The sequence below is a fragment of the Macrobrachium nipponense genome, chromosome 1 (assembly GCF_015104395.2).
Source record: "Macrobrachium nipponense isolate FS-2020 chromosome 1, ASM1510439v2, whole genome shotgun sequence".
NCBI classification, from domain to species: domain Eukaryota; kingdom Metazoa; phylum Arthropoda; class Malacostraca; order Decapoda; family Palaemonidae; genus Macrobrachium; species Macrobrachium nipponense.
In genome coordinates this window covers 87,646,568-87,674,229 of record NC_087200.1, presented here as the reverse complement: position 1 = coordinate 87,674,229, position 27,662 = coordinate 87,646,568, and the positions used below count along the sequence as shown (strand labels likewise).

At 40.1% G+C, this 27,662-nt stretch overlaps 2 protein-coding genes across 4 annotated transcripts in view; one reads left to right on the top strand and one right to left on the bottom strand.

Annotated features, from left to right (window-relative positions):
* LOC135219438 (uncharacterized) overlaps nt 1–27,662 on the top strand; it is a 208,948-nt gene that overhangs the window by 18,698 nt on the left and 162,588 nt on the right. For all 3 annotated transcript variants that reach the window (XM_064256214.1, XM_064256215.1, XM_064256216.1), the window contains exon 3: nt 16,274–16,358. In XM_064256214.1, coding sequence (XP_064112284.1) covers nt 16,274–16,358 — 85 coding nt within the window. The remainder of the gene's footprint in view (nt 1–16,273; nt 16,359–27,662) is intronic.
* On the bottom strand, nt 2,944–8,463 carry LOC135219436 (uncharacterized). The gene is made up of 2 exons (XM_064256213.1): nt 8,187–8,463; nt 2,944–8,073 (listed from the first exon to the last, which is right to left on the bottom strand). Exon 2 carries the CDS (start codon nt 5,570–5,572, stop codon nt 3,383–3,385), a length of 2,190 nt encoding a protein of 729 aa, XP_064112283.1. The 5' UTR covers nt 5,573–8,073; nt 8,187–8,463; the 3' UTR covers nt 2,944–3,382.

Here is a 27,662-nt window from a genome sequence, read left to right as displayed (position 1 = left end):
GAAGTGAACAAGAAGTCCTTCGTGCCCGAGTGGGAGCCAGGCTCCTTGAGTTCTGGGAGAAGTGGGCTCACAGAGGAGCAGAGCCATGGATCGTCAGGGTATTAAAGGAGGGCTACTGCATCCCTTTCTCGGAGATCTCTACTGTAGTCTCTTCTCCCATCGTATTGACGGTGTACTCAAAAGGCTCAGAAAGATACTTAGCCCTTTTGAAAGAAGTATTCTGCCTCATTCTGAAGAAGGCCATAGAAAAATTAGTAGAGGTCCATTCCTAGGGATTTTACAATCAACTTTTCGTAGTTCCCAAAACATCAGAGGGCTAGAGACCGGTACTGAATGTAAGTGCTCTCAATCCCTTTGTAGAAAGGACCAAGTTCAAGATGGAAATGAGCCAGTCAATCATGCTATCCATTCATCTTGGTGATTCGATGATCACTCTTGATATGCAAGATGCTTATCTGCACATCCCATTTCATCCAATGTCCAGGAAGTACCTAAGGTTCGTCTTCCAAAGGAAGGTCTTCCAGTTTCAGTAACTTTTGGTTCAGTCTTTCCACAGTGCCTGAAGTATTCTCTCAAGTTCTCTCTTCTCACCAAATGGCTTCACCTATTAGGCATCAACATCAGCCTTTATTTAGATGACTGGCTTCTCTGTTTGCCGTCGAAGGAACAGTGCATGGAGGACCTTCAGACAATGCTTCATCTTTTCCAAGAATTGGGAATCCTTCTAAGTAAATCTCCAGAAGTCCCAGTTGGTACTGTCTCTGGAGATTCTTTATTTGGGGATGATTCTTAACTCTCAAACTTCTCAGCCTTTTTCATCCCCAAAGAGAATTGTGAGCTGCTTTCAGTTAATCTCCAAGTTCCTCTCTTTCTCATTGGGCTCGGTTCTACAGTGGATGAGTCTGCTAAGAACACTTTCTTCTATCGAGACCTTCATTCCATTGGGCAGGGTACACACAAGAATTCTTCAATTCTTCCTCAAAGCCAACTGGGACAGGAAGTCTCAACCAGACTCTGCGATTTTTCCTATCACTCAATAGATAAAATCCGATCTCAAATGGTGGCTGCCAGAAAGAAGGTACTCACAAGGGAGATCCTTTCTTCCTCCCAACCCCGACCTGGACTTTTACTCAGATGCTTTGGATCTGGACTGGGGAGCCCTCCTAGGGCCTCGGGAGGTCTCTGGGACATGGTCTCCAGAAGAAACAAAACTCCACATCAACGTCAGTTCTTGTACGTGCACAACAAGATGGTGGTTGTATATGCCGACAACACCATTGCCTTGGCTTACATAAATAAATGGGCCACGCATTCCTTTTCCCTCTGTCAGACGGCAAGAGAGCTACTCCTGTGGGCTCAGCAGCATCAAGTAACACTTGTCACCTGCTTCATTCAGGGGAAATTAAATGTCCTGGTGGACGAGTTGAGCCGGTGGAGGCAAGTGCTTACAACCGAATGGACTCTGGATGACAGGATTTGCTCCGACCTATAAAGATTGTGGGACAGACCCCTAATAGACTTATTCGCAAGATTAAGGAACAACAGCCGTCCTCTCTTCTGCTCTCCTGCCCTGGATCCTCAAGCATGGACAATGGATGCACTACTGATTGATTGGGCTTACCTGGTCTTTATGCCTTCCCTCCCTTCAGCCTGGTCAGGGAAGTCCTGAACAAGTTAGTGGCCCACAGCAACATTTCAATGACTCTGGTAGCTCTGTTCTGGCTCACAAAGGAATGGTTCCCGGATCTTCTTCGTCCTCTGATAGACTTCCCTCGACTGCTCCCCCAAAGACTGTGGCTACTCAGTCAACCGCACTTCAGAAGTTACCACGCTCGCTCTGACAGGTTTCAGACTGTCAGGGAACTCGTCAGAGTGAAGGGATTTTCAAGTGCAGCTGCAGAAGCAATTGCAAGGTGCAGATACCAGTCTACTAGGAATGTCTACCGGTCAAAGTGGGCAGTCTTCCATAGATGGTGCTTCAGACATCACATCTTGTCTTTTGAGGCACCTGTAGCCCAGATCGCTGATTTTCTCCTCTATTTAAGGGATTTTGACGGGGGAAAAATCTATTTTTGGGTGAGGAGCCGTGTCGCTCGGTGAAATGTCTCGTTAGCCATTTCTGATATATAAAACTAATGCTAAATATACCAGAGAATAAACCAAAGGGACTGACTGAGATTACTACCCTCAGGCGAGCACTTTTTTATAATTAAAAAATGTTGTGTATAAACCAGGAGCGAGTAAAAACTGCCACATCTCCTTTACCCCACAGAAAGATCCTCGTCAACAATCTCTGAAACCTGAGGTGCTGTTACACAGGCCGCCTCCACGCATCCAACCCCCACCTCCCCAGCGCCATCTACAACATCTATTGTTAGCAACCCACAGCTTATACCACACTGGGTGGGAGATCAATGAATTAAAAAAGGGTGGGTTCACCGAGTGACACGGCTCCTCACCCAAAAATAGATTTTTCCTCCGTCAAAATCCCTTTTTTGGGATCAAGCCGTGTCGCTGGGTGAAATCATACCAGAGAAATGGGCAAGCTGCAATAAAGAAATACTGTAACAATGAAGGAAAACTAAACAAATTAGCTATAAAAAGTAAATTTTTTAATATATATATCTATATATATATAAACTTTCTTTCCAAAGTACAACTTGTATTGTTATCCAAAAGGGATTTCTCAAAACTTAAATATACTGAGAAACTCAAAAAAGGAATGTATACATAAATACATGAACTTACATGTAAAACTTAACATTAAACATAGACTTAACTATACATAAATACATGACTTAGCATGTAAAACTTAAACATTAAAACATAGACTTAACTAAATACTTTAATTTTTAGAAAACTTAACATTAAACATAGACTTAACTATACTTTAATAGACTTAACAAGACTTTAATACATATTTTCACAAAATGAATCTCTTTTTAAACCAAGCTAATACAATCCGCTCCGCTCGTGATTACAGAAGGCCTGAGGGAGAGGAAGGCAGGGTTGAACAACTAGGTGAGGCAGGCAAGTGGGAAAGAAAAGAGGAGATATAAAAGAAAGAGGAAATTAAGAGTTTTCAGGAACTACTATACTTCCTGCAGCCACGGCAGGGAATTTAAGTGCATTAAGAGATTTAAGGTAGTGGCGTTTGAAAACTGCCGAAGATTTCCAACCAGTATACTTTTTAAGATCCTCAAAATTCATATGTTGAAAATAGTTAATAGAGGTAGCAATTGCCCGGACATCATGAACAAGGGGAAAAGAGTCAGGATCGGCTTGTTTAATAAAATAGAGAATCTGTTGTTTGATACCTCTCATAGTGATTGTTCCTCCTTTTTCTCTCATGAATAAGGAACCTGAGGACTTAAATGACGTTCTATGTAAATAGGTCTTGAGAGCCTGAACTGGACAGAGAGAAGAGTCTTGGGGAAAGAGGAACTATTGACCAAGGGGTCCATCTATCTTGTGGACTTTCATTCTTGGCTAAAAAAGTCTTGTTTGGAGAAAGAAGAACATTACCATTAGGTTGAAAATCTATATGACCTGGATCTCTAGACAAAGCTGATAGCTCAGAAATCCTTGCTCCTGAGGCTAAACTTAACAAAAATAACGTCTTCCTAAGTAGAATTGAATACTGACAGGAGTCATTATCAATACTGGCAGCTAGCCTCAACACTTCGTTTAGAGACCAGGAGACAGATTGAGGCCTATGTACTGGTCTCAATCTAGCGCAAGCTCTAGGGATAGAGGAGAAATAAGAGCTTGTTAGATCTATCCCAAATCCTACCAAGAAAATCTTTTTAAGGGCAGATTTCATAGTGGTAATGGTTCCAGGAGCTAAACCTTGATCAAACAAATCTTTAAAGAATGAAATTGCTAGATTGATTGTCATTTCTTCCACTTCTTTTTCTTTCACAAATTTAACCAATTTCTTAAGAGCAGAATCATACTGTTTAAGAGTAGAATCTCTCTTGTCAGATTCCAGGAAAGTAATGTTTTCCGGATCAATACCTGAATCATGCATAGACGCAAACTTCATAAACTCCATAAAGTTAGGGTTTGGAGAATGTTTGAGGAAGCATATACTTTCTTGGTTTGTACTATTTGTGAAAGCTTTGGATTGGGGATCCGACTGGGACGGAGCTTCAATTCCAATATTAGAGGGAACCAGTTGCTCTTCGGCCACCAGGGGGCTACCAATGCTATTTTCCCTCGATACGACTTGAGCTTGTGAAGAACTTCCATCAGGAGGTTGACTGGTGGGAATAAATAAATCCTCTTCCAAAGATTCCAATCTAGAGACAATGCGTCTGTGGTAAATGCTAGAGGGTCCAGATTGGGTGCCACGTAGCATTGAAGTTGATGATTCGATTCCGTGGCAAAAAGGTCTATTTGAAGACCTGGGACTTGCTTGGATACCCACTGAAACGACTTTGAGTCTAGAGTCCACTCTGACTCCAATGGGGATGTCCTTGACAGAGCATCTGCTACTACATTCCTGGCTCCTGCTAGATGTGTGGCTGATAGGTGCCATCGAAATTTCTGCGCTCGAGAGAAGATCGCAATCATCACATGATTTACGAACTTGGATTTGGAGCCCTTCCTGTTGATACAGTGAACAATTACTGCACTGTCGAGGACTAATCTGATATGAATCCCTTTCTTTAGCTTCAATCGTTTGAGAGTTAGGAAAACTGCCATGGCCTCTAACACGTTTATGTGAAATCTTTGGAAGGTATTGGACCATTTTCCCTGAAACTTTTGAGTAGGGGAATGTCCTCCCCATCCACTTTGAGATGCATCTGTATGAATCACTAGATCCGGTTGTGGAAACTGAAGTGGTATTGACTTTGCTAAGCTCTTGGCTGTAGACCAAGGTTTTAGACTTTTTCGTAAGATCTGAGGAATCTTTGAAAGTTTGTCTCTTAAGCCTATATTGGCTCGACTTCTCCAAATTCTGTTGAAGTCTTTTAGTCTGGCTTTCAGTAACGGTTGAGTCACTGCTACAAACTGCAAGGAGCCAGAATTCTTTTCTTGAGCCCGTCTTGATGCTATTTTGTTCCTTACAAACTGCCTTGTGGCTTTCGCAATCTGCTTGCACTTTTCCCAAGGCACTGAAAATTTGTGTGCCTGAAGGTCCCACTGAAGTCCCAACCACTGGAACTTGGAGCTGGGAGTCAGTCTTGACTTTTGAAGATTTATTTGAAAACCCAAATACTCCAGATATTTCATGACTTTGTGGGTTGATTCCAAACACTGCTGTTTGTTGGGGGCCCAAATTATCCAATCGTCTAGATATGCCGCCAATAGAATTCCCTGGCTCCGAAGTTCCTGGACTACTACGTCCGCTAACTTGGTGAAAATCCTGGGAGCAATATTGAGGCCGAATGGCATGACTCGGAAAGAGTAAGCTTCCTTTCCTAATCTGAATCCTAGGAACGGAGACAAGTTCCTTGCTATGGGCACATGATAATATGCATCGGTAAGATCTATAGAGGTGGTGACGGCTCCACGGGGAAGTAAGGTTCTTACTTGAGTCATGGTTAGCATGCGAAATTTGTCGCATACTATCCTTGAATTGAGCCGTGAAAGATCTAGGATCACCCTCCTCTTGTCCGTGCCCTTCTTGGGAACTGAGAATAGTCTGCCTTGAAATTTGATGTTCCTGACTCTTTTTATTGCTCTTTTCTGAAGTAGTTCCTAAGTGAAAGCTACTGAGTCTGGTGTCCGAGCTTGAAAAAACTTGTGTGGGGGAGGTGGGCCGTTTATCCACCTCCACCCTAAACCTCTTGATATGACACTGTGTGCCCAGGTGTTGAATGTCCACCTGTGCTTGAACAGTGCTAGTCTCCCACCTACCTTGGCTATCTCATTGATTGCCGGATGGTCTTGAATCTCTGCCTCCTCTGTAGGTTCTGGCTCTTGCAAGCCTTCCACCTCCTCCACCAACCCATCTGGAGGAGCCACGTCCTCTATTACCTCTAGGGGCATACCTCTGAAAGGAAGTATTTGATTCATATGTTTGATTGTAAACCGGAGATGGCTGTGAGTGCTGATTCGGCTGAGGAGCTGGGGCCTGTACCCACACATATGGTTGTTGGGGTGGAGGCATGGAAGTGGAAGGTTGGTTCACAGCTGGAGGTTTTTGGAACCTTCTCTGCTGGAATTTCTTAGGGCGTTTGGTCTTCTGAGTGCCTGCCGGGGAAGGATCTGCCGGACGTTTAAACTTAAGAGCCCACCTGGTGGCAAGTGTCTGGTTGGCTCTTATTGCTTCTTGCATAACCTGAGCTACTAAATCCTCTGGAAAGAGGGAAGGTCCCCAAATTGACGACTTAATGAGCTTATTAGGCTCATGTCTGATCGTAGCAGGTCTCAAAACAAACTTCCGGCAGGCTCTTCGGGCCACAGCAAAATCAAACAAGTCGTGTTGAAACGTGCCCAACAACGACTTGGTCAAGACCTGAAACTCCGGAGCGGTCGGATAGGCAGAAGCGATCGTCTCTGCCGAAGTGATTGAGTGGAGTGACTGACTCAATCTACATCTGGCTTCAAACTCCGCCTTAATGAGATGCTCGGGGAGCTTAAGGAGTCTCTCATTGAATTGAATTGAAGCACAATCAGATTCTAGTTTTCCTTTCTGAAAAGTTTCCGGAGTGTGGTGCCAATACGTCGGATCCTCCGGCACCAACAAAGACGTCAAGTCTGTCTCCTTTAGTTGTGGAAGAGGCTTATCTTCTTCCGCTGCTTTCAGGGTCAGCTCGGCAATCTTCGTGGTGCACGGTAGCTTGTGATTCTTCTGAACAGTGAAAGTGGTATACTTTCCTTTAAATGGAATGATCTTGGTATTGACACACTCCATCTCTTTCAAGAATCTAAGCCAAGCTGACTGGGCCGCCTCCCTTGGGAAGATGAGAGTCTCCGCCGGAACCTTGTCCTCTCTTACAAGAGCTTCCCTAGTCAACCTTGCATAGCCTAAAAAGGGAGATTGCAAGTCAGTCGGGTGGAACTCAAAGTCTTCCAAAGGACGTGTCCGGCACCCTTCGATAGTAAGTTTTCCGTCTCGCAAGACGGCTCCAAAAGCCAAGCGCCACGGATTACCTGCTTCGAAGGGGGGGTAGATTAGCCGCATTCGGCAAGATTGACAAGAGTTGAGGGTTTCCGCTTGACTGTGCCATCAACAATTGGTGTTGACTCACTATGCCTGATAGATCTGATATCGACTGGTCAGTGCGAGACATATGGGACTCTAGTTTGCCTGACAAGGCTGCCATATCTCTAGCTACCTGAGAAGCAAGTTCTTGACTGACCTTTTGAATTAATATAGAAGCCAAAGTCTCTAAATTAACAGGCACTTCCGCTGTTGAAGGTCCTGAAGCTGTTAAGGTCGGTGTCAGAGCGGGAGCCGGACTAAGCATCACTGCACCCGACAGCGTAGAAGCAGGAGAAGGAGCAGGCGAAGGAGTAGTGGGTTTCTCCCTAGTCCTCCGCAAAGACTTATCTTTGCTACTGCTCCTGCTAGATTTAGTCTTAGGGGTGATGTCCGCTGCCGACGGAGCCGGGGTGGCGGACTTCACCTTCGCAGGCAGCTGCTTGGTCTTGGTGGTCTTCACGGTAGACCGGACAGACGCTGCCTTATTTACATCAGCGTTCCCAAAACTTTCGAACCCTGGCGGGGTACGAGAAGGAACGCGAGAAACTACTGGAGAAGGAGTTAAGAGAAGTAAGAGGGGGAAATTCAGAGGAGGAGAAAGAAGGAGAGCTAGCTACTGCCTCACCCACCTGATCTGTCTGCATCGGTTCAGACGACAAGTTCAAACTGTCGACTTCCTCGACGACCTCTGCCTCGGGTCCTTCTACTGGTTCTAAACACAAAAACTCCTCCCCAATTGATTGAAGGTACGGCGCCGCTACTTCCTCTGCCACCGCTGCCGTCTTGGAGTTAGGGTAGAGGACCGAAGCCACTGTCCGAGAAAGAATGTAGGGTCGAGCTTTACCAACATTTCTTCCAAAACCTCCTACCCAGCTTTTCAGAGTGGCGAGCGCCGCTTCCTTCACCTCCTTGGGAGCCTGAAAGAGAATCCTTGATCAGGCCTAGACAAACATATATCTCCAGATGTATGAAGTAAAGTCATTTTTTAAATCACAGAAAACCATATTACTTACACTAATAGTCCACTTACCAAGTCATCCGTGATCTGGGCATAAAGATCATAACATACTTGGCATCTTTCATGATGCCAAACTATCTCTTCCAGAACTTGTACAGCGCATGCCGAGTGAGTCCGGCATTCCACATGTCCGCATGGCTGTTGAAGCATAGCCGAACAGCCCACCTCAGCACATTGCAACATCTGTAAGAGATATTGAAAATGAGTATCAACCAATCACTAAGCCAAATACATGACTTTTAAACTTTAAAATATCAAAATTCCGGGGTTATTCCCCCGGAAGATTGGATGATACAGATTATATTTATCAGATATCTACCGTATATTTCGGCGTATAAGTCGACCGGAAGATAAGTCGACCCCCCCTATTCTGAGTAAATTTTTATGATTTTAACTAATATCGGGTATATTAGTCGACCTATAAAATGTGAGGCCAACCATACGCTCAAAATAAGCAGCAGGGTAAAACGTATCATATAAAATAACCTGAATGTTATTACGGTACATATGTTGCTCTAATTACCATATGAAATACAGGTAATATACTCGGTATATTAACAAATCTGTGTAACATATAAAAGATGAATATCTGCAAATATTATTAGAAATGACGACACGAAATATACGTTACTCTAGTGTAATGTAAACAAACAAAGCGCTAACTAACGCTGCATAACAGCCTACGTATATATATGTATGCACAAACTGCCACTCAAGTTAATGTTTGATGAATTGTTTAATTCAAGTGACGATGACTCAAGTAATTTTGAAGGATTTTAAATACATATTTACCATTAAATACAATATTTTTTATTTTATTTTATGTGATAAATAAAGATGTCATACCATAAATGTTTTTGAACAATACCCCGGTAAATACAAAACTGTCAGAGTGAACGCATCCTTCTCAACTACGGTACTACAAATGACTACGCAATGTTTACACTTGCTGTGCGATAGGGGTTTCTTCAAGTTGCCTTGATTTTTTTCATTTTATTTAAGGTAATGGATGTTCTAATGTATTATTATTGTCGTATTACAGTGTAAAATGTTTTTAATACTGGTATTTACATACATAGTTACCTCAACAAGGCTGTCATTGTTATTAGCCAACTGTAAAGCCTGGATTCCTGTACCAATATGCCAAAATAATAAAGATTCACTTTTTGTTACCGTTAGATAAGTCGACCCCCTAATTTTGGCATGATTTTTTGGGGCTAAAGTGTCGACTTATACGCCGAAATATACGGTAATCCTCTCCCAACTCAAAGTCCGGCATCGCCGGAATGAGGAGGGAATGGAATTCGGAAAAACACTGAATGCCCAAACTATCTCTACTAAATATCTCAACCCGTGTGCAGTTCAACCAAATTATTAATCCGGCATCGCCGGAATACAATATTTTTAGTTGAAAACACCGGAAAAGACAACTAATATTTTGAATAACTGGCAATTCCGGATGATATCCGGGTCCATTTATCAGAACCTACCAACTTCCGGAATAGCCGTCAAAATATAAAACTTATTACAGAACATGTTAAAGTTAAAATTAAATACATCATCCGGACGGTATCCGAACCTATATTAATAGACCTACCACCGTCCGGGTAACGTTAAAACCAGTTAGAGCTAAATTAAAACTATACACATATAAGTTATACTGTCACTAGTCCATCGGGATCGTATCCGGGTCTAGATAATAGACCTACCACGATCTCGAAACAACTATAGACTATAGTATAAACAAAACAAAATTTCTTATGAAATTCAAACGTATCCGGGCCCGGATCTCCGGACCTACCACGAATGTAAATCATTAGGAAATAACATAAATACATGTAAATGAAAATAACATAAACAAGTTTATGGTAGGGACACACTCCCCGTGCCGAAATCCCGGGGGTCCCGGATTCCGGGAACCCCATGAAGGACTAAAACTGTTCGAAAATGAAAACAAAATGAATCGATAGGTAATAATCGGTTGTCAACAACATCTTCATATAATCCTTCACGTCTACATAGAACGGAGAGGGGAGAAGATTGTCACTAAATATTTGATCGATCTCTCACTCCGACCCCCGGAGTCCGGCAGTTGGAGATCCAGAGAGATGTACTATGTACAACCAACTCAACCTTAGACTCACCAGTTCACACTCCAAACGTTTCTTACTTCCCATCCGCTACCACCCCAACTGTCTCTCTCTCTCAAAATGACTAGCATGTAATAAGTCCAATGAATTATTATGAAACTACTAACATCAACGGTCGCAGAATCTATGAATTAGGGCTAGCCTACAATTCAACAAAGATCAGACGCTGTTTCCCAACACCTAATCGACCGCTGATGAAACGTCAAAAGAGGAAAGACTCGAAAGGGAGGCAGCGAAAAGGAAGTAGCCTACTAGGTTATGTTAACCTAAGTAACCTACGCTAGGTTAGTCTAAAAGAACCCCTATAGTCGTAGACTAAATGAATATCACTGGGTCCGAAATTCCAGGAATGAGTGGTAAAACCATTTAGAACAAACCAACGTTTATAAAATACATAGGCTTGTCAAAACGCGAGGTTCAAAAAGAAACCTAGCCTAGTAATAGGCACTAAGCAAAATTTGAAAATTAATGTAAAAGCTCTAACTGAAAATTATATACGAGATCTGAATAAACGCAATACACAGAAGTATCAAAACTTCTTAAAACTGGAAATACTCGAAGAATGCCTTTATACGGATATATACATAAAAATACATATAGCACCGAAAGATAAAGGAACGGTTAACCCTTAAACGCCGACTGGACGTATTTTACGTCAACATTTTTTGTCTCTCGGGTGCCGACTGGACGTATTTTACGTCGACATACAAAAGTTTTTTTAAAAATTCGCGGAAAAATACTTTTAGCCATACCAGCCGAAAACTCTTGAATCACGCGCCTTGGGGGATGCTGGGAGTTCACGGATCAAGGTGTTGTTTGTTTACAATCGTTACGCAGGCGCGCAAGCGCGAATTTCTTTCTTGCCGCACTAAAAAGTATCTGTGACACATCTCGGAAATTATTTCGTCACTTTGACATAATTTTTTTACCATTTTAAATTAGCCGTTACATGGAGTATTATATATGAAAATGTGCGCATTTTTATGTAGAATACAACAATAAAATACTCATGATTGTAGCTTTTATCAGTTTTGAGATATTTTCATATAAATAACGATAAGTGCCAAAATTTCAACCTTCGGTCAACTTTGACTCTACCGAAATGGTCGAAAAACGCAATTGTAAGCTAAAAACTCTTATATTTTTAGTAATATTCAATCATTTACCTTAATTTTGCAACTAATTGGAAGTCTCTAGCACTATTTCGATTTATGGTGAATTTATAGAAAAACTTTTTCCTTACGTCCGCGCGGTAACTCTTCCGAAAAAAATCATACATGCGATTGTGGTAATGTTTGCACCATTTTAGATTAGCCGTTTACATAAAGTTTTATATATGAAAATGTGCGCAATTTTCATGCACAATACAACTAAAAACAACCCATGGTTGTAGCTTTTATCAATTTTGAAATATTTTCATATAAAAATTATGTGACAAATTTTCAACCTTCGGTCAACTTTGACCTCTACCGAAATGGTCGAAAAACGCAATTGTAAGCTAAAACGCTTATATTCTAGTAATATTCAAGCATTTACCTTCATTTTGCAACACATTGGAAGTCTCTAGCACAATATTTCGATTTATGGTGAATTTATGAAAAAAATAACATTTTCTTTACGTCCGCGCGGTAACTCTTCCGAAAAAATCATACCATGCAGAGTTGTTTGGTAATATTTGCACCATTTTAAATTAGCCGTTACATAAAGTTTTGTATAATGAAAATGTGTGCAATTTTCATGTATAATACACACAGTTGAAGGTTGTAGCTTTTCTCATTTTTGAAATATTTGCATATAAATCACAATAAATAGAAAAAAACACGTTCCGTCAAATTTGACTCTACCGAAATGGTCAAAAAACGCAATTGTAAGATAATTTACTCTTTACAGTCTAGTAATATTCAGTCATTTATCTTCATCTTGAAACAAATTCGAAGTCTCTAGCACAATATTTAAATTTATGGTGAACGTCCGCAGCGTTTAAACGATTCATGCATTATTTTGTGAATATATTTCTCTGTGTTGCTTTTATCGTTTTACAAAGTGTTTATATACCAAAATGATTGCAATTTAGTGTACATTACAACGAAAAAAAAAGTAACTTGTTACCTTCAACCGTTTTGCGCACAGTGCGATTTGAATACAATTATATATGAAATTTTGTTTTTGCGCTATCATCATGTATTGCATTATTTAATATGATAATGATAATTTTTTTCATTTCTGATGGTTGCATACTAAACTTCAGGCAATGACAAAAAAGGAGCCAAAAATGAACTCTAATCTTGTAAACTAAGCGCGCTGTGATTTTTTGAGAAAATATTTTTTTTTCCGCTTCCGCGCTCACTCTGAAACGTCTCCGGCACACGGGAGACATTTTTTTTTTACCGCTTCAGCGTTTAAGGGTTAATATCCCCGATCCTAGCACTAAGGTGCAAAATAACGATAGGAAGGCACTCAAAATATTACCATGAATACAGATCGTAACATATAAAATAATAACAGGTAGAAATATCGCCGAGCAAGAAAACAGACCGGCCATGCGGACGAGCCCGTGTTGACGACACGTGCTACAATAACAAAGTCTCAATAGACTTATAAAACGGCGATCTACCTCATAAAAGACTAAATCAAAACATGTTCTGGGTACTTAACTTAGATGGAACGGAAGATGCCATCATAAATCCAGAATAAACGGCGAAAAAACACAAAAACACAGAGCTATGAAAATTTGTTGTTACGATGTCGCCGTGCTAACATAAGATGTTGTAGATGGCGCTGGGGAGGTGGGGGTTGGATGCGTGGAGGCGGCCTGTGTAACGGCACCTCAGGTTTCAGAGATTGTTGACGAGGATCTTTCTGTGGGGTAAAGGAGATGTGGCAGTTTTTACTCGCTCCTGGTTTATACACGACATTTTTTAATTATAAAAAAAATGCTGGCGCCTGAGGGTAGTAATCTCAGTCAGTCCCTTTGGTTTATTCTCTGGTATATTTAGCATTAGTTTTATATATCAGAAATGGCTAACGAGACATTTCACCCAGCGACACGGCTTGATCCCTAAAAAGAACCTCTAAGAACCTTTCATCTTCATGATTAAGGGTCACTGAGCCATGCTTTCCTCTGTGTCTAAGCATTGTAATCTGGATCTTTCTGCGAATCAAGATCTTCATGACCTACTGAAATCTTTTGATACTTCCAAGCAGAAGTCGACATTGGTTTCCTTGAACCTGGAAGTAGTATTGAAGTGGCTTGCTGGCCCTCCCTTTGAACCCCTCAAGTCCACTTCTCTCAAGGATGTTTTACATAAAACATTGCTTTTAGTAGCCTTAACAATGGCTAAACACGTGAGCGAGCTACATGCTATTGATAGAAGAGTTGGATTCTCGTAAGGCGATGCGGTCTACGCCTTCACCTTGGGCTTCCTAGCCAAGAACGAGGATCCTAATAAGCCATGGCCTTGCTCTTTTCATATAAGGAACTTAACAGGTATCCTGGGTTTGGATGAAGAAGAAAGAGTTCTCTGCCAAGTAAGAGCACTGAGGTATTACCTGGAGAAAACGGAGAAGATTAGGGGATCCTCAAGTAATCTCTGGTGTTTGGTCAAGAATCCCTCTCGTCCGCTTTCCAAGAACAGCCTCTCTTTCTTTATCAGAGACCTAATTTCCGAAGCTCATTCCCTGATACAGGAGGAATTGCTTCCATTCTGAAAATGAGAGCATATGAGGTCAAAGCTGTGGTCACCTCTCTCTCCTTTAAACATAATTTGTCTATCTCTACGATCCTTCAATCAACTTATTGGAAGTATAAGTTGATACTTGCATCACATTATCTGAAAGAAGTGGAAACAGTGTTTGAAAATTGTGGTACCCTTGACCCGTTGGCAGTGGCTGGCATGGTATTGGGTGAGGAAGCATTGGAGAGACACGATTTCTCTATCTCTTTTCTTTGTGTGAAGGATGTTGAGTTATGGGGAGCCTTGGGGGTGCCTAGTACCCGGAGGACCCACCAGTTGGTTGGTTGCTGGTTAGTGTCTTGAATTTGTGTAACGATGTAAAGGTGACAGGTTTATTCTCTGATCTTGTGGTCATGGTACTGCACCCAGGTCAAGGGCTTGAATATTTTATCTTGAGGCTTGTCAGCGGTCAGGCAGACTCCCTGTTGCAAGACTCCCACCGATGTAGAGGTGACTTCCTGCTGACTACCGCACCGCTACAGGTTAAGATGAGCACCACCAGAGGCAGCATTTCCTGCTGTAGCTCTCTTACCAGGTAAGCAAGTGACAAACACTGAGCCAGTGTTAGCCATTCCTCTAGTTAAATAATAACATTCCTTTAATGCATTGAGTTAGTTCAGTCCATTCATCCCACCCCGCTAGCAATGTGGGATTTGGCTAAGTAATGCTACATACTTGATAAATTACTTATATAGAAATGATATTTTTATAATAAAATTAGGTTTTATAAATATATTTACCAAGTAATTACTAAATCAGAGCCTGCCCTCTTCCCCTCTGATTTTCGTGAGCTTAGTGGCAGTAAATAAGAATGACACTGTTGGCTTCTGTCACTTGCGAGTTCCCATTACAGTGGGCGGGACCTGTCACCCACACATTGCAACAGTCACTTGCGTAAAAATTTTTGAATTTAGGATGCCTAATCGTTAGCTTAGTCATTACTTGGTAAGTATACATATGTAGTTATAAAACTTCATTTTATTATAAAAATGTAATATCTGTTTGGTGGATTAAGTAGACCATATTACATATAGTTAAAGTATCTATCAGTTGATGATACAAATCATATTTGTGAAAGGGACAGAGTTACCAAAACTTTTTCATAACTCACCCCTCACATCAGGACTTGTTCACTTGCTTGTATTTTGCAGTGTAAATGTGGATAGTATAGAGCCATTAGTTATATGTAACTATATTGATAAGTTGTTCTTACAGGAAAACAGACTAGTGCATAAGAGGAACAATGATTTTTTAATGAATTTTATTTTCAGCTGTAAAAACGATGAACAAAATTGCCCATGAACCATTGTAAACATTCTTTTATACCAATAACATTTCTAAATATGTTTATTTATTGTAAAATGGTCCATAATATATCAGGCTTGATCCAATGTAGAATCTTTTATAGACTCTCACACTTATACAAGTCTTTTTCGTTCACTGAGCCTTAAAAGTGACAAACAAAATTGTCCATGAACCAGTCTAAACATTCTTTTGTAACTATAATGTTCTAGATATGTTTGTTTATGCATAAAACTGTCGAAAATACTCACATGGACCAATCATGAATTTATTCATACAGATGTTTTTTACAATTTTTTATATGATTTGTGGTTCACTGTGTCACACAAACAATGAACAAAATTTTCAATAAACCAATCTAAAAAATTCTTTTTTAGCATTATTGCTTCAGGAAATGTTTATTTAGACATGAAACAGTTGAAAACTGTTAATAACTAAAATTTGATAATTCCTTGAAATTAAATAGCTTCATTTTGTATTACTGCATACCATTCCTTTAGTAATATGAATGGTTTTCATTGTCTCGCTTCTTTCTTAGCTATCCATTCATTGATTGTTTCTAACTGGCATCACAAAATTGTGTTTGGTGCATGCTTAGGCAAAACCTATTGAAATCAATAGTTACATTGGACTGTATGTTTAGTGGAACCATCTATAGCAGTAGGGTTAACTATTAAATGAAGATTGGTGCACTTTCAGCAATAAAAACACTTTGTTTTAGAAGTAAGATGTGTGGTTTTGCCTTACAAAATCACATATATGCTAACTGTCACTTTGCCAGGTTAATAAACAGCTGCTCAAGATTGAGTGTGTCTTGTTAACCAAGAATATAGACATTAATAGAAATTGTTTTGCTGTGTAGTTTTCATACAAATGACCAATATTTTCTGCAGTTAATTTATTTTCATTCCAGGGAGTTAAGGATAGATTTTCTGGTTTGACAGTGTCTTCACAGGATGAATACATTAAAACAAACAGTTTTGAATCTACTTTAGAAGGTAAAGATTGAAAATATGTTGTTCTTTATATGCATTGATACATTTGTTGATCAGTATATATATAAACAAAGTTTTTTTATAAAAACATATTTTCGTAGTAACCCACCAGTCATAAAGAGCCCTCCTTCAAAGTCCAAGCATCCCCGGACTCTTGCATTCTTATGTCGTGTAGACTGAAGAAGATTGGTATCTAAAAGCAATAGATCACTAATGAATGCCTATGACCTAGTAGATGCTAGTAACCATTATCGTCATCAATTTGTCACATACGGGTACATTATGCATATATGTGACAGTGAAATGGGGAGTCCCTTGTATGTAGTAATTAATGAGTTTCCTGGTAGATAGTAACTATCTTCATCAATTTTTCACATACAATGAAATGAGGTATGTGTTGTATGTACTTTTTATTAATGGGTTTATATGTAAAAACTTTTCATGGTGCAAAAACTTAATTTTTCATACAAAACCCATTAATCATAGAGCTAAATCACAGTTCTAATGCCTTTAGATATGCCAGTTTTGAATGTTAAAGACAGAAAAGGCAGGAGAGCTAACTGAATGCCCTCACATGCAAGCCATTGGTGGGTAGAAACTGTTGATGGTCTCTCTAGTTTTGCTACAGGATTTTGGGTTGTGTCATAATTTATCTTTAATATATTACTTCTAAATTCTTTCCTTTTTCATGTATGTTAAAAAATTTTCTACTAAAAGTGAGTGAATATGAGTAACACCAGTTGTTTCTAGGTGGCTTCCTGTAAGTACAGTAAAGTTTTCTCTGTTCATTGTTTTTATTTCTATTGAGGATTGTTCTTAATAATTCTATATGTACATATTAGTTTTGGTTCTATTGTAAACTGAATTACTGTTTTGTTTGAGTTAGTTTTTGGGTTATCCCCCTTTTTTTTAAGTATTTGGAAAAGCATTAGTTTTTTGGCACAATATTTCCAAGATTTTTTGGTCTTACTACATCTTTGACTGATTATGTGTTACTTCCTATTCTGTCGTCTGTAACTGGTATCTGTAATTACTGCTGGTTTTGTAGCACCATGAATATATTGTCTGGGTTTGTTATTATCCTTATACTCATTATGTATATACGTATACTTAAGAGTGTGCAACCTTTGATTAAGCTCTTACCTGTTAAATTTCTCTTGATATTTTAGGTTGCTACTGCTTCTATGCATAGGGTTTTGATCTCAGACTTGGTCTTTGCCCAGCTGCAGAAAAGCATGTTTACTAATTTTTTTATGCATATAACTTACCAAGTAGTAATTATATTGCTCGCAGTTTCACTCACTGGCAGCTTAAAAATTTTGAAAATCGCGGTAGAACAAGTGACGGTGTAGGTACTAGCCCTGCCCACTCTCATGGGAAGAGAGGAACAATTTCAGCAAGGAGTTCAATTTGTTTCTGCCAGCTCTCTACTGAAGTTCAGTTGTGAGCAGTCAGCTTAGATTTTGATTTTTGTCGGCTCTGCCTTTGGAGTTGCTTGGTGAAGTATTCTAGCTACAGATTTTTTTGGTCTAGTTCTCTGTTAGAGAATATTAATTGTACTGTCGGCCAAAAAACTGGTGGCAGAGTTTCATAATTTTTCGTTCAACTGCCTGATGCACGATTCATGCCTTATTTATCTATATTTCTTTTCAAAGATGGAAGAAAACATATGTAATGACATGACGTTAACAACAGTCACTGATATCTTTAGAACATTATGTTATGTTATTGTGTAAAACTATTTTCCAATTAGCAAAATTGACGTGAACGAAACGAAGTGATAAAAAACGTCATATCACAACCATTGATATGCATTACCAAATAGATAGGAGACACCTATCACTAGTAGTATCACATAAACATACTCATTACATTATCATTTCAATATTAAGTTGAAGGTAGTTGAACTATTCCATTTGTTAAATTTTACAGAAAACATTGGAATCTCACAAAATGCTATAAAATTAAAAACAAAAAGAAAAAAAACGATAACCTAACAGTGTGAACCATGCGACCTCACTCTATTGCTATTGATGTCATTATATGCACGGGAATCTAATGTCAATGTGTCATTTATCGGTCTAAGAAACATTCCTCAATGAGCGAGAGACAATTATTGCACTTCATTCGGTGCAAGCTCCTATTGGAGAGATATCAAGAAAGCCTAATAAACCGGAGAGAATCATACATAGATGAATCAATTTGTTTAAAGAACGGCAAAGTTTAGAACATGGGCCTAGAGGTAGAACCCCTCGAAGCACCACAAGAGAGCAAGACAATACAGTAGTGTAAATGTTGCTGAGGAACATTCATTTGTGAATTTTGAATTCTAGTGCCTCGTCACAATATATTGATGAACCAGAAATCATGACTAGCTCTACTCTTATGACTGGTGTCTGATGAATACTTTAGATGGAGAGGAAGAGATTTTAAAATCTACACTTGAAATCTTTGATAGGTGTCTAATGAATAAGTCTAATGAATAAGCAAACTTATCTTTGATGGATGAGAGATTTAGTTAGGCTTACTCTTTCTGTTTTGTTTTTTATCGTTGGCCAGTGAATACCACGGATAGGGAGGGAAACAGTATCAATAATGCATGCATTTTTTTTCTTCAAAAGCTAAAGAATGCATTTTATTGGGAGATACTTTATTAACATCGGCCTAATCCCTCAATCACTCCTATATGCCACCTCTGCTCTCTTTTACATCTCAGGCGACTCAATCCGACTTCTCGCTACGTACTCCATCTTGTGAAAGCATCACTAATGATAACGGTTATTTTAAAATTCCCCGCACCGACAACGGATGTCTTAAAATGCATGTTTATAAAATATTTTCTCTTAAAAGAAACTTTATCTTTCATTCTCCAAAATATGTGCATACACTTGTGTCTACACCCTTTATAATTGTTGTAGCCGTCAAAGAGCAACCCTTGATTAAAGCAGTAGGTTTTTCTTGAAAAAAGAAAAAAAACATATGAAATAGACTTAAACGAGAATGTCATCTTTCATATTTCTTATCCTTTCAGCTACTTATAATATGCTAACGGTAGTAGGTCTAGGTATACATGTGAAACTAATTGTAATTAATTTCTGTTTAGAAGAAATGAATAGCTACAGAAAGATCCTAAGAAAGCTTTAATGAAAGTAAGTCTTTTTTAATGTATTCGTCAGTTATGACTCACAGCTTTCCAACGTGTCCAAATGAAACAGGAGGATATGCAAGGAATTCAATAAAAAATAAATGACTTAATTATATTCGTTTTATTTTTTTATGATTGCTTTTTTACTTTGAATAGCTAGGTCTGAGTAAATTATTTTAAGCAATTCTGAAAAGGATAAGAAGAAAGGCAAACATGGCTAATAAAACAAGAATAATGGGAATAGTAATCAAATAAAGCAGATTAATATATATATTGTCGATTTAAATATTCATTCATATTACGTATCTGAGAGAGTATACTGCTGTAAATAGACTTAGGCTGATCATGTGTGAAAATCAAAAGTCCAATTTACGCCCACTAAATGTGTCATGCAAATTATTTTATTAATCAAAGGACAAAATTAGTTTAATTAAACAGTTTTCAAAGAATGTTAAAGCCTTGATGTATTTATTTCATTATTTATCGGCTGTAGGAGACGAAATGACAACACCCCAGTGCTGTACGATACGTTGAGTCAAGACTCGAGCGGCAGCAAAGCCAACTTCAAAATGGTTAGGTATGCTGTCACGAAGCTAGAGTTGAGAATAAAATTAGAAATCGTGGACACATCGGTATATACTTTCCTTACTTTGCAAAATAATTATCTTTAATACGTTGAATAAGTCTACTCAACTCTAATGTAATTTATTTCAAGTATAGCACCTTTGAAAGGAAATGTTATGTATTGTTAAGTAAATAGTCTGGCACCTGCATATGGCAATATTTCCATAACAAACAATGAATTAAGAAACTATGCCAATTCTTCGTTGGCCGACAGTACTTTATTATGACTTAGTACCTGGATTTGGCTGTTTCAAGATGTATTTTTTTTATATCAATACACCTAAAACCAGTGCTGCTAGTGTAAGGTATTGTAGCAAAGGCTGCATTACCCGAATGACAAAGAAGTATAATTCACACACCTTGTGCATTGAATGTAGAGGACAGGAATCTTCAATTGACGACACTTGTAATCAGTGTGCAGAGGGGGATGCCACTAGAGCCAAGACAAAGACAGTAGAGTTTAAGACCTTAGATAATTTTGCTAAGTCTTCTGTGGATGATCCTAATCTTATTATACCTGCTCCTGCTTTTCACCTGTTCCCAGTCCTTCAACTAATTAACCTGCTCCCTTATTCAGCTCCTCCCCTTCTGATCCTGACCCCCTTACCAGCCTCAAATAAAAAATTGTGCCTAGCAGGTTTGGTGCTCGTCCTAATGGATAAGGAAGAGAGTAAAAGTGTTGTTAGTGCAGTGGAGGAGGCGACTGTTCGTCCTGCCAGCACTCCTTGGCGATGGTCACTGGCATACTCCACTGCATCTTGGAGCAGTTATACTGGAGGCTGTAGAGAGGTTGGTGGGTAATGCCCATAGACAGTCATCCCCTCAGTTGGACCTGTTGCAGCATCCCCAAATGCAACGATGGATAGCCATTGGAAAGGCATCCAGAAGTTAGTGAAGTGTCAGTCTAGGAGACGACTTCATCCTGCAGATGTTCCCAAGCCAAGGTCACTGGCATACTCCCCTGCATCTGGGAGCAGTCATACCCGAGGCCATAGGGAGGACAGTGGGGACTTCTCACAGACAGTTGTGTGCTCAGTTGGACCTGTTGCAGCGTCCCAGGTTGCGATGAAGGATGGCAGTTGGAAAGGCATCCAGAGAGAAGTCCGTAGGCTGCCCTTGAGTTCTAAGGCGGCCAGCCCTGAGAATAGGCTCCAATCTCTCCCAGTGCTATGTAAAAGATTTAGGGAGCCAGTGAAACCTTCATGTAGTTTTTGGGATTCCCCGGAACATTTTTCTCTGGAATGCCCTGTGCTAGAGCCAGGGTGTTCTGCGAAACATTCCTCTTCTTGAAAACAGCCAATGGCGCCTGAGTTCCCACGAGCAGCTGAACTGCTACTAGCCCCTGAGCGCCCAGTATTGCCCTTCTACAGTCAAAAGTGTTCCATGTGAACAGACTTTGCCTTCGGATCACTGGTGCTTTCTGCAACGCACTTGGCGCCATTCCTTGGTCTTCCATGGATCCTTCCCTATTACCGATTCAGCGTGAGTTATCTGACATTTTGAGTCTGCTCAAGAGAGGCCTCTCTTCTAAACAGGACCCTAGGAGCTCGTTGCTGTCACCTGTGTCCTTGGAAGAGGATGGTGAAGATGATGTTTTGGATCAAGGCTCACCTCCAACTGCTTATGCAGCATTATTGAAGAACCTGCTGCACAACTTCCCAGGTTTCTTCACTCCTGTGGCTCTTGCTGTTCCAGCTTCAGCATTTTTTATGATGGATATGCCTGCAGATGACAGACCACGAAATGGTACTTTCTCCTTTGGAGAGGAAGGCTTTCAGCAAATTGGATAGTTGGCTAGCTGAGAAAAGAGAGAAGGGGAAGTCTTCATTTAGCTATTCCCCATCTCATCTTTTGCGGGGAACCTCCCTGTCTGGGAGTGGTTGCCTCCTCCCAGGGAGACTTCTCTGGTCTCATAGACTCATTGTGGAGCATGGCTTTCAACGTAGCCAAAGTGATGTTCTCCTGTATGAAGATTGATGATCATCTTAAAATCCTCTTCAGGATTTTTGAGGTTCTGATTTTCCTGGGTTGGTCAGTGGGCACATTGGCTTGGTAAATCAAGAACTATTCCCTAGTACCAGAAGACATAGCAACTAATTGGCTGAATGACCTTTCATGTACAGATAAGGGCATAAGGAATGGGACTCAAGAGTTGGCATTGCTTTACGCTTTAGGCTCTAGGTATCTTGAAGAAGAGAGAGCTCTGGTGCTCTTTTATGACAAACAGAGTAATTTCTTCGCAGAAGTCTGCACTTTTATATTCTCCTCTTGACTGCTAACACCTCTTCCCTAGTTTGACAGTGAGTGATATTTCTTATGAGCTTCAAAAAAAGAGCACTCAAGATCTCGGTCGTTCATTTAGATGATTAAAGGATCCTACTCCTGCCAGCACCAGGAACGTTTTTTCCTTTCAGACTTTGCTGTATCAAGGTAGCAGAACTAAAGCCCAGTCTAGACCATGATAGAACCTTTGTTTCTTGACTCGACCTTTTAAAAAGTCGTCGACTAAGCTGTCAGCCTGAAAGTGAGGGTTGTGTCCTTCATGTGCCTGTAGGAGCGAGGTTTCTGCATTTTTGGAAGGAGTGGAGCAAAAGAGGAGCGGAGAAATGGATAGTGTCAGTGCTCAAGGAGAGTAACTTTATTCCCTTCAGAGAAAAACCTCTATTATTTAAAAGACCCATCGTGTTGACCACCTACTCGGTAGGCTCCGAGAGATGAGCCATCGAGGAAGTAAAGGGCATTAAATCAGACGGTTTTTTACAACTGTCTATTTGTGTTCCCCAAAGCATCAGGGGGATGGAGGCCTGTTTTGGATGTGAGCACCCTGAATTTCTTTTGAGAAAAGACAAAGTTCAAGATAGAGATAAGCCACTCCGTTATGTCATCCATTTGGAAGGGTAACTGGATGGCATCTGTAGACATGTAGGATACCTACTTCCACATCCCCAAACAACAGAAGTCCAGAAAGTATCTATGCTTTGTGTTTCAGAAAAGTGTACCAATTTCAGGCACTATGCTTTGGCCTTTCAACCATCCCACAAGTATTTGTGGGAGTCCTTGATCCGCTCACCTAATGGTTACATCTGATGGGGATAAACATATCCCTCTTCTTAGAAGACTGGTGCCTTTGTTTGCAGTCTGAGAAGTTGTATGGAGGACATTATGAAGACAATTCATCTAGCACAAGAACTGCATTCTTGTCAACTTTCAGAAGTCCCTGCTATTTCCATCTCAAATGATTCTCCATCTGGGAATGATAAATCCTCAGATATTTCAGGTTTCTCTATTCCCCAAGAGAATTCAGTCTTGCCTGAAGAAAGTCATCAATTTTCTTCCACGTCAAACTTGAACGGTGAATCAGTGGATGAGTGGTCTCAGAACCTTAACTTCAGTGGAACAGTTTTTTCATTTAGGAAGACTTCGTATGAGAACTCTTCAATTTTACCTGCAAGCCAGCTGGTGGAATGCAGAAGGCAGACTTTCTCAAGGGGAGTTTCTTTCTCCATTGAGCCCCAACCTAGATTTTTATACAGACACATCCGACCTAGGCTTGGGAACCCTTTTGGAAAATCAAGAAGTTTCGGGACTTGTGTTGCAAAGAACAGACACTGGCACATCAATTTGAAAAAGATGACAGCAGCCATTTGACTGGGTCTACTGCATTTTGCATCAGTACTCTATGGCCAAGTACTGACAGTACACTCCGACAACACCACAGCCCTGACATGTATAAAGAAACAAGGAGGGATGCATTAATTCTCCCATTACAAAGGAGTGGGAACCCCTCTCTTATGGTCGGACAACAACAAGACAAAGTTGGTAACCAGGTTTATCCAGGGTAGACTCAACATCTGTGCAGATGGGTTAAGCTGCTACAAGGACGTACTCCCCTCTGAATGGTCTCTTCATCATCAGGTGTGCGAGGATTTTGGAAATGCATTGGTTTACAGTAATACCTCAATCTTATGGGATTCGAGTTGCACGAATTCACAAAAGCGCGAACTTTTCATTGGAACCTAACTAATTATCATATGTGAGTATTTTGCAGATACGCAAACACAAAATTTTTTAATCCTAGAGAGACCCTGCAAAGGTATGTTTAATTTTTTTTAATGTAATTTATAATTTTTCAAGCATTTAATGTAATTTATAATATTTTTCAACTTTTTTAATGTAATTTATAATTTTTCAAGCATATAATATAATTTATATTTTTTTCAAACATTAAATATTAATAAACATAAAATAATTTCTCTCTCTCTCTCTCTCTCTCTCTCTCTCTCTCTCTCGCTCTCCTCTCTCTCACTCTCTCTCTCTCTCTCTGCCCACTGTTTATACAAACCATTCATTTCTTTATATAAGGGTGATGTATTAAGCTAACTTTTGAAGGGAATTGCAGTAACTTTAATTTCATTTAAAAGTTAGTTTAATACTTACATAAAGAATACTCTCTCTCTCTCTCTCTCTCTCTCTCTCTCTCTCTCTCTCTCTCTCATCTCTCTCTCGTCTCTCTCTCTCTCTCTCTCTCTCTCTCTCTCTCTCTCTCTCTCTCTCTCTCTCTCTCTTGTAGTCAGGGTAGCAAAGTGGTTGAGAAGACTTCTAAAAAAAGATTGGTTGGTCAGAAGGGGGAAAAAAGAGAGAACTGTGTTGTACATATGTAATCTTCACACACACTTATATTTTTACCAACCATTTATTTCTTTTTTCATTAGTAATGTATTAAGCTAACATTTAAATGAAATTACAGTAACTTTAATTTCATTTAAAAATTAGCTTGATATTTAGGGAGCATGATTAGGGTGATATTTAGTGTTCAAACTCTAGAAGTAAGCATTGATTAGCATTTTTAGAGACCATGCCAAACTTACACGAAACTTCCCCTTGCGAGGGGGTCTGGAACCTAACCTCGCGTAAGTTCGGGTATTACTGTAGTGCTGTTGTCTGTGGCTTGCAGGGTGTTGGCTGAGGAAGCCTTTCATCTTATCTTTTTATATCTTCACCTTGATATCAGGTGTTGAGTTCAAGGGGAGCCTGGGGGCACTTAGTGCTCAGAGTGCCATCTAGTCTTATTTTTAATGGTTGAGTGGTGTTTTTATTTTGTTGCAGTGTAGATGATTTGTATTATTTCATATGGTCTTTAGTCAGTCTATGCCCAGAGCAGTGGCAACTGACGGGTTCATCCCTTGCTACAAAGTCCCACTATTGTAGAGGTGCATCTGGCCAACTAGCCACACCCTACATAAATAAGATGAGCACTGAAAAGAGGCAGTATCAATGCTATTATTTTCTGTTCTCTTATGCAATATCATTGATAATATTTGGAGTAGAAGCTACACATATCACACCTCTGGGTCAATTTGGGATTCAGCAATGTACTAATTACTTAGTAAATTACATACATATATAAAAATGACATTTTTATGATAAAATTACATTTTATATACATACTGTACTTACCAAGTACTTATAAATCAGAGCCCTCCCTCCTCTCCTCATATGGGAAAAGGGTGAAAATAATTTAACGCCTTGCTGAAGGTGTTCCTCTCTTACCCTGAAAGTGGGCGGGGCTAGTACCTACACCAACACTAGTGCTGCAACAATTTTCAGAATTTTTAAGGTCCTGGTGAGTGAAACTGTGAGCAATGTAATTACTTGGTATTTACTATATATATGAAATGCTATTTTATCATAAAAATGTTGTTTTTCCACAGTTGGCAGGATATTTGTTACTCAGTTTCATCTGCTCCTGTTCTGCCTGCTGTGCTTGGTTTCTTTGACTTACCTGCTTCAATGATGGGTGCCCAGATAATGTGCCTTGCCTTCAACATAATCCTTCAGTGATGTTGGCTGGTTACTACTGTTCTGTTATGTTCAACATTTGTTAGAGGCTGCTGTACCTCCTGCTTCTTCTGTTACTACTTTGCCCCAAGTTTAAATCGCTTCCATACTGCCTGTTGTGCTGCTGTTGCTACCTTGGATACTAGGAGGCCCTATCCTGCTGATGTGCCAGCTGCATCACTAAATGCTTTTAATGTTTTAAATTCATGCTAGCAATTCTTTTCCTTTGGTGTAGAGAAGATAGAGAGGAACAAATAGGCAAAGCTTTTGAATTTGTTTCTGCTGGCTGAAGATGAAGGTTGTTACCTCTCAGCTAAATTTTGGAGTCTATTTTCTTTACTGATTGTTGGTATGAGACAAATTGGTGAAGTATTGTTTGCTTTTTAATAGCAGCATTAGCTAGTGATAGTTTTTTCTTGAAAAGACTGTAATTACACGATTTACTGACTGTGACGATGTCAGACGCAAGTACATCTTTTACTCACATCTGCAAAGGCTTCAAGATTAGATTAATTCCAGCAAAGTATGACTTGCACAGTATTTGCTCCACTTGCAGGGGTCAAATTTGTTCAGCAACTTTGCCATTTGAATAATGTGTAAACTGGGAGCCTAAACAGTGAAAATTTTAATTTGCATCTTTCAAAGCTAGAAAGAGGTAGGTAAAGAAAGACGACCCTTAAGAACGACAGTTAGACTGCAGTTAGTCAGGAATCTGCTAGTAGCATGGATTTACCTGTGATATCTGTACCAATATGTCACCTATTCCTAGTTCTCTTGATGGTCCACCTGAACCCTTACCCAGCTTCCATGTTTCTGCCCCCAATGCCGACCTGGAAACTTGACTTAATTGAGAATTCTGTAGCTCAATTAGGGACTTGGTTTGTGCCCAAATGGAGCAAGTGAGTAAAACCAGTGTTAGCAGTGCAAGTGCATTGTTGGTGGAGGAACTGGCTACCCATCCCGCCAATTCGTGTAGTCAAAGGTCCCTGGCACACTCCTGAACCTGGGAGAAACCATACCAGAGGTCCAAGGGAGGTTGGTGGGGTCTACCCACTGGTAGTTGGCCCCTCAGGCAAAACCTGATGCAAAGTCCCAGGGTGTCAAAGACAGCCATTGGAAAGGAGTCTTTTCAGAAGTGGCTCATCTTTCCCCTAGTTACGAAGTATATAGTCCAGAAGGCAGACATCAGTGGCTCTTTACTAATGAGTCAAGGCCATTGAAAAGGTTAGCTGTGGACACTCTTGCACCCCTCAAGTACCTTGCAAAAGGAGCAAGCAGTCTCTCCCACTCATTCTGAGACACTTGAGCATCAGTTGGCACCCAGCTCCCCCACACTCCGACGCCAACCTACTACTGCTTCAACTTTGGATCCTCTTCTATTCTTCTCACCTGCTGTGCTTGCTTCCCCTGCTCCGGCATTTATGATGAGCAATCAGCCTGCCTATCTTTCCAGGTTACCTATTGCCTAAGATGGTGTTGTCAACTGCTAAGAAGGCTCGAAGTGAGGTGGACTCTTGGGTCTCACTCAAGAGAGAGCACGGAAAGTCTTGCTTTAGTTTTCCTCCTGCTAGACTTTCACATAGGAGGTATTCCTGACATGCAAAGGGAGAAGCTCATTCCCTGGGGATAGCTGCCTCCTCCCAGGGGGACTTCTCGACTCTCATTGACGCTTCATAGAGAACTGCTTTTTCATTGGCCAA

Bases quoted from the DNA above. Each gene is read 5' to 3' on its own strand.
- LOC135219436 (XM_064256213.1), bottom strand. From the start codon at position 5,572: ATGCGACAAATTTCGCATGCTAACCATGACTCAAGTAAGAACCTTACT.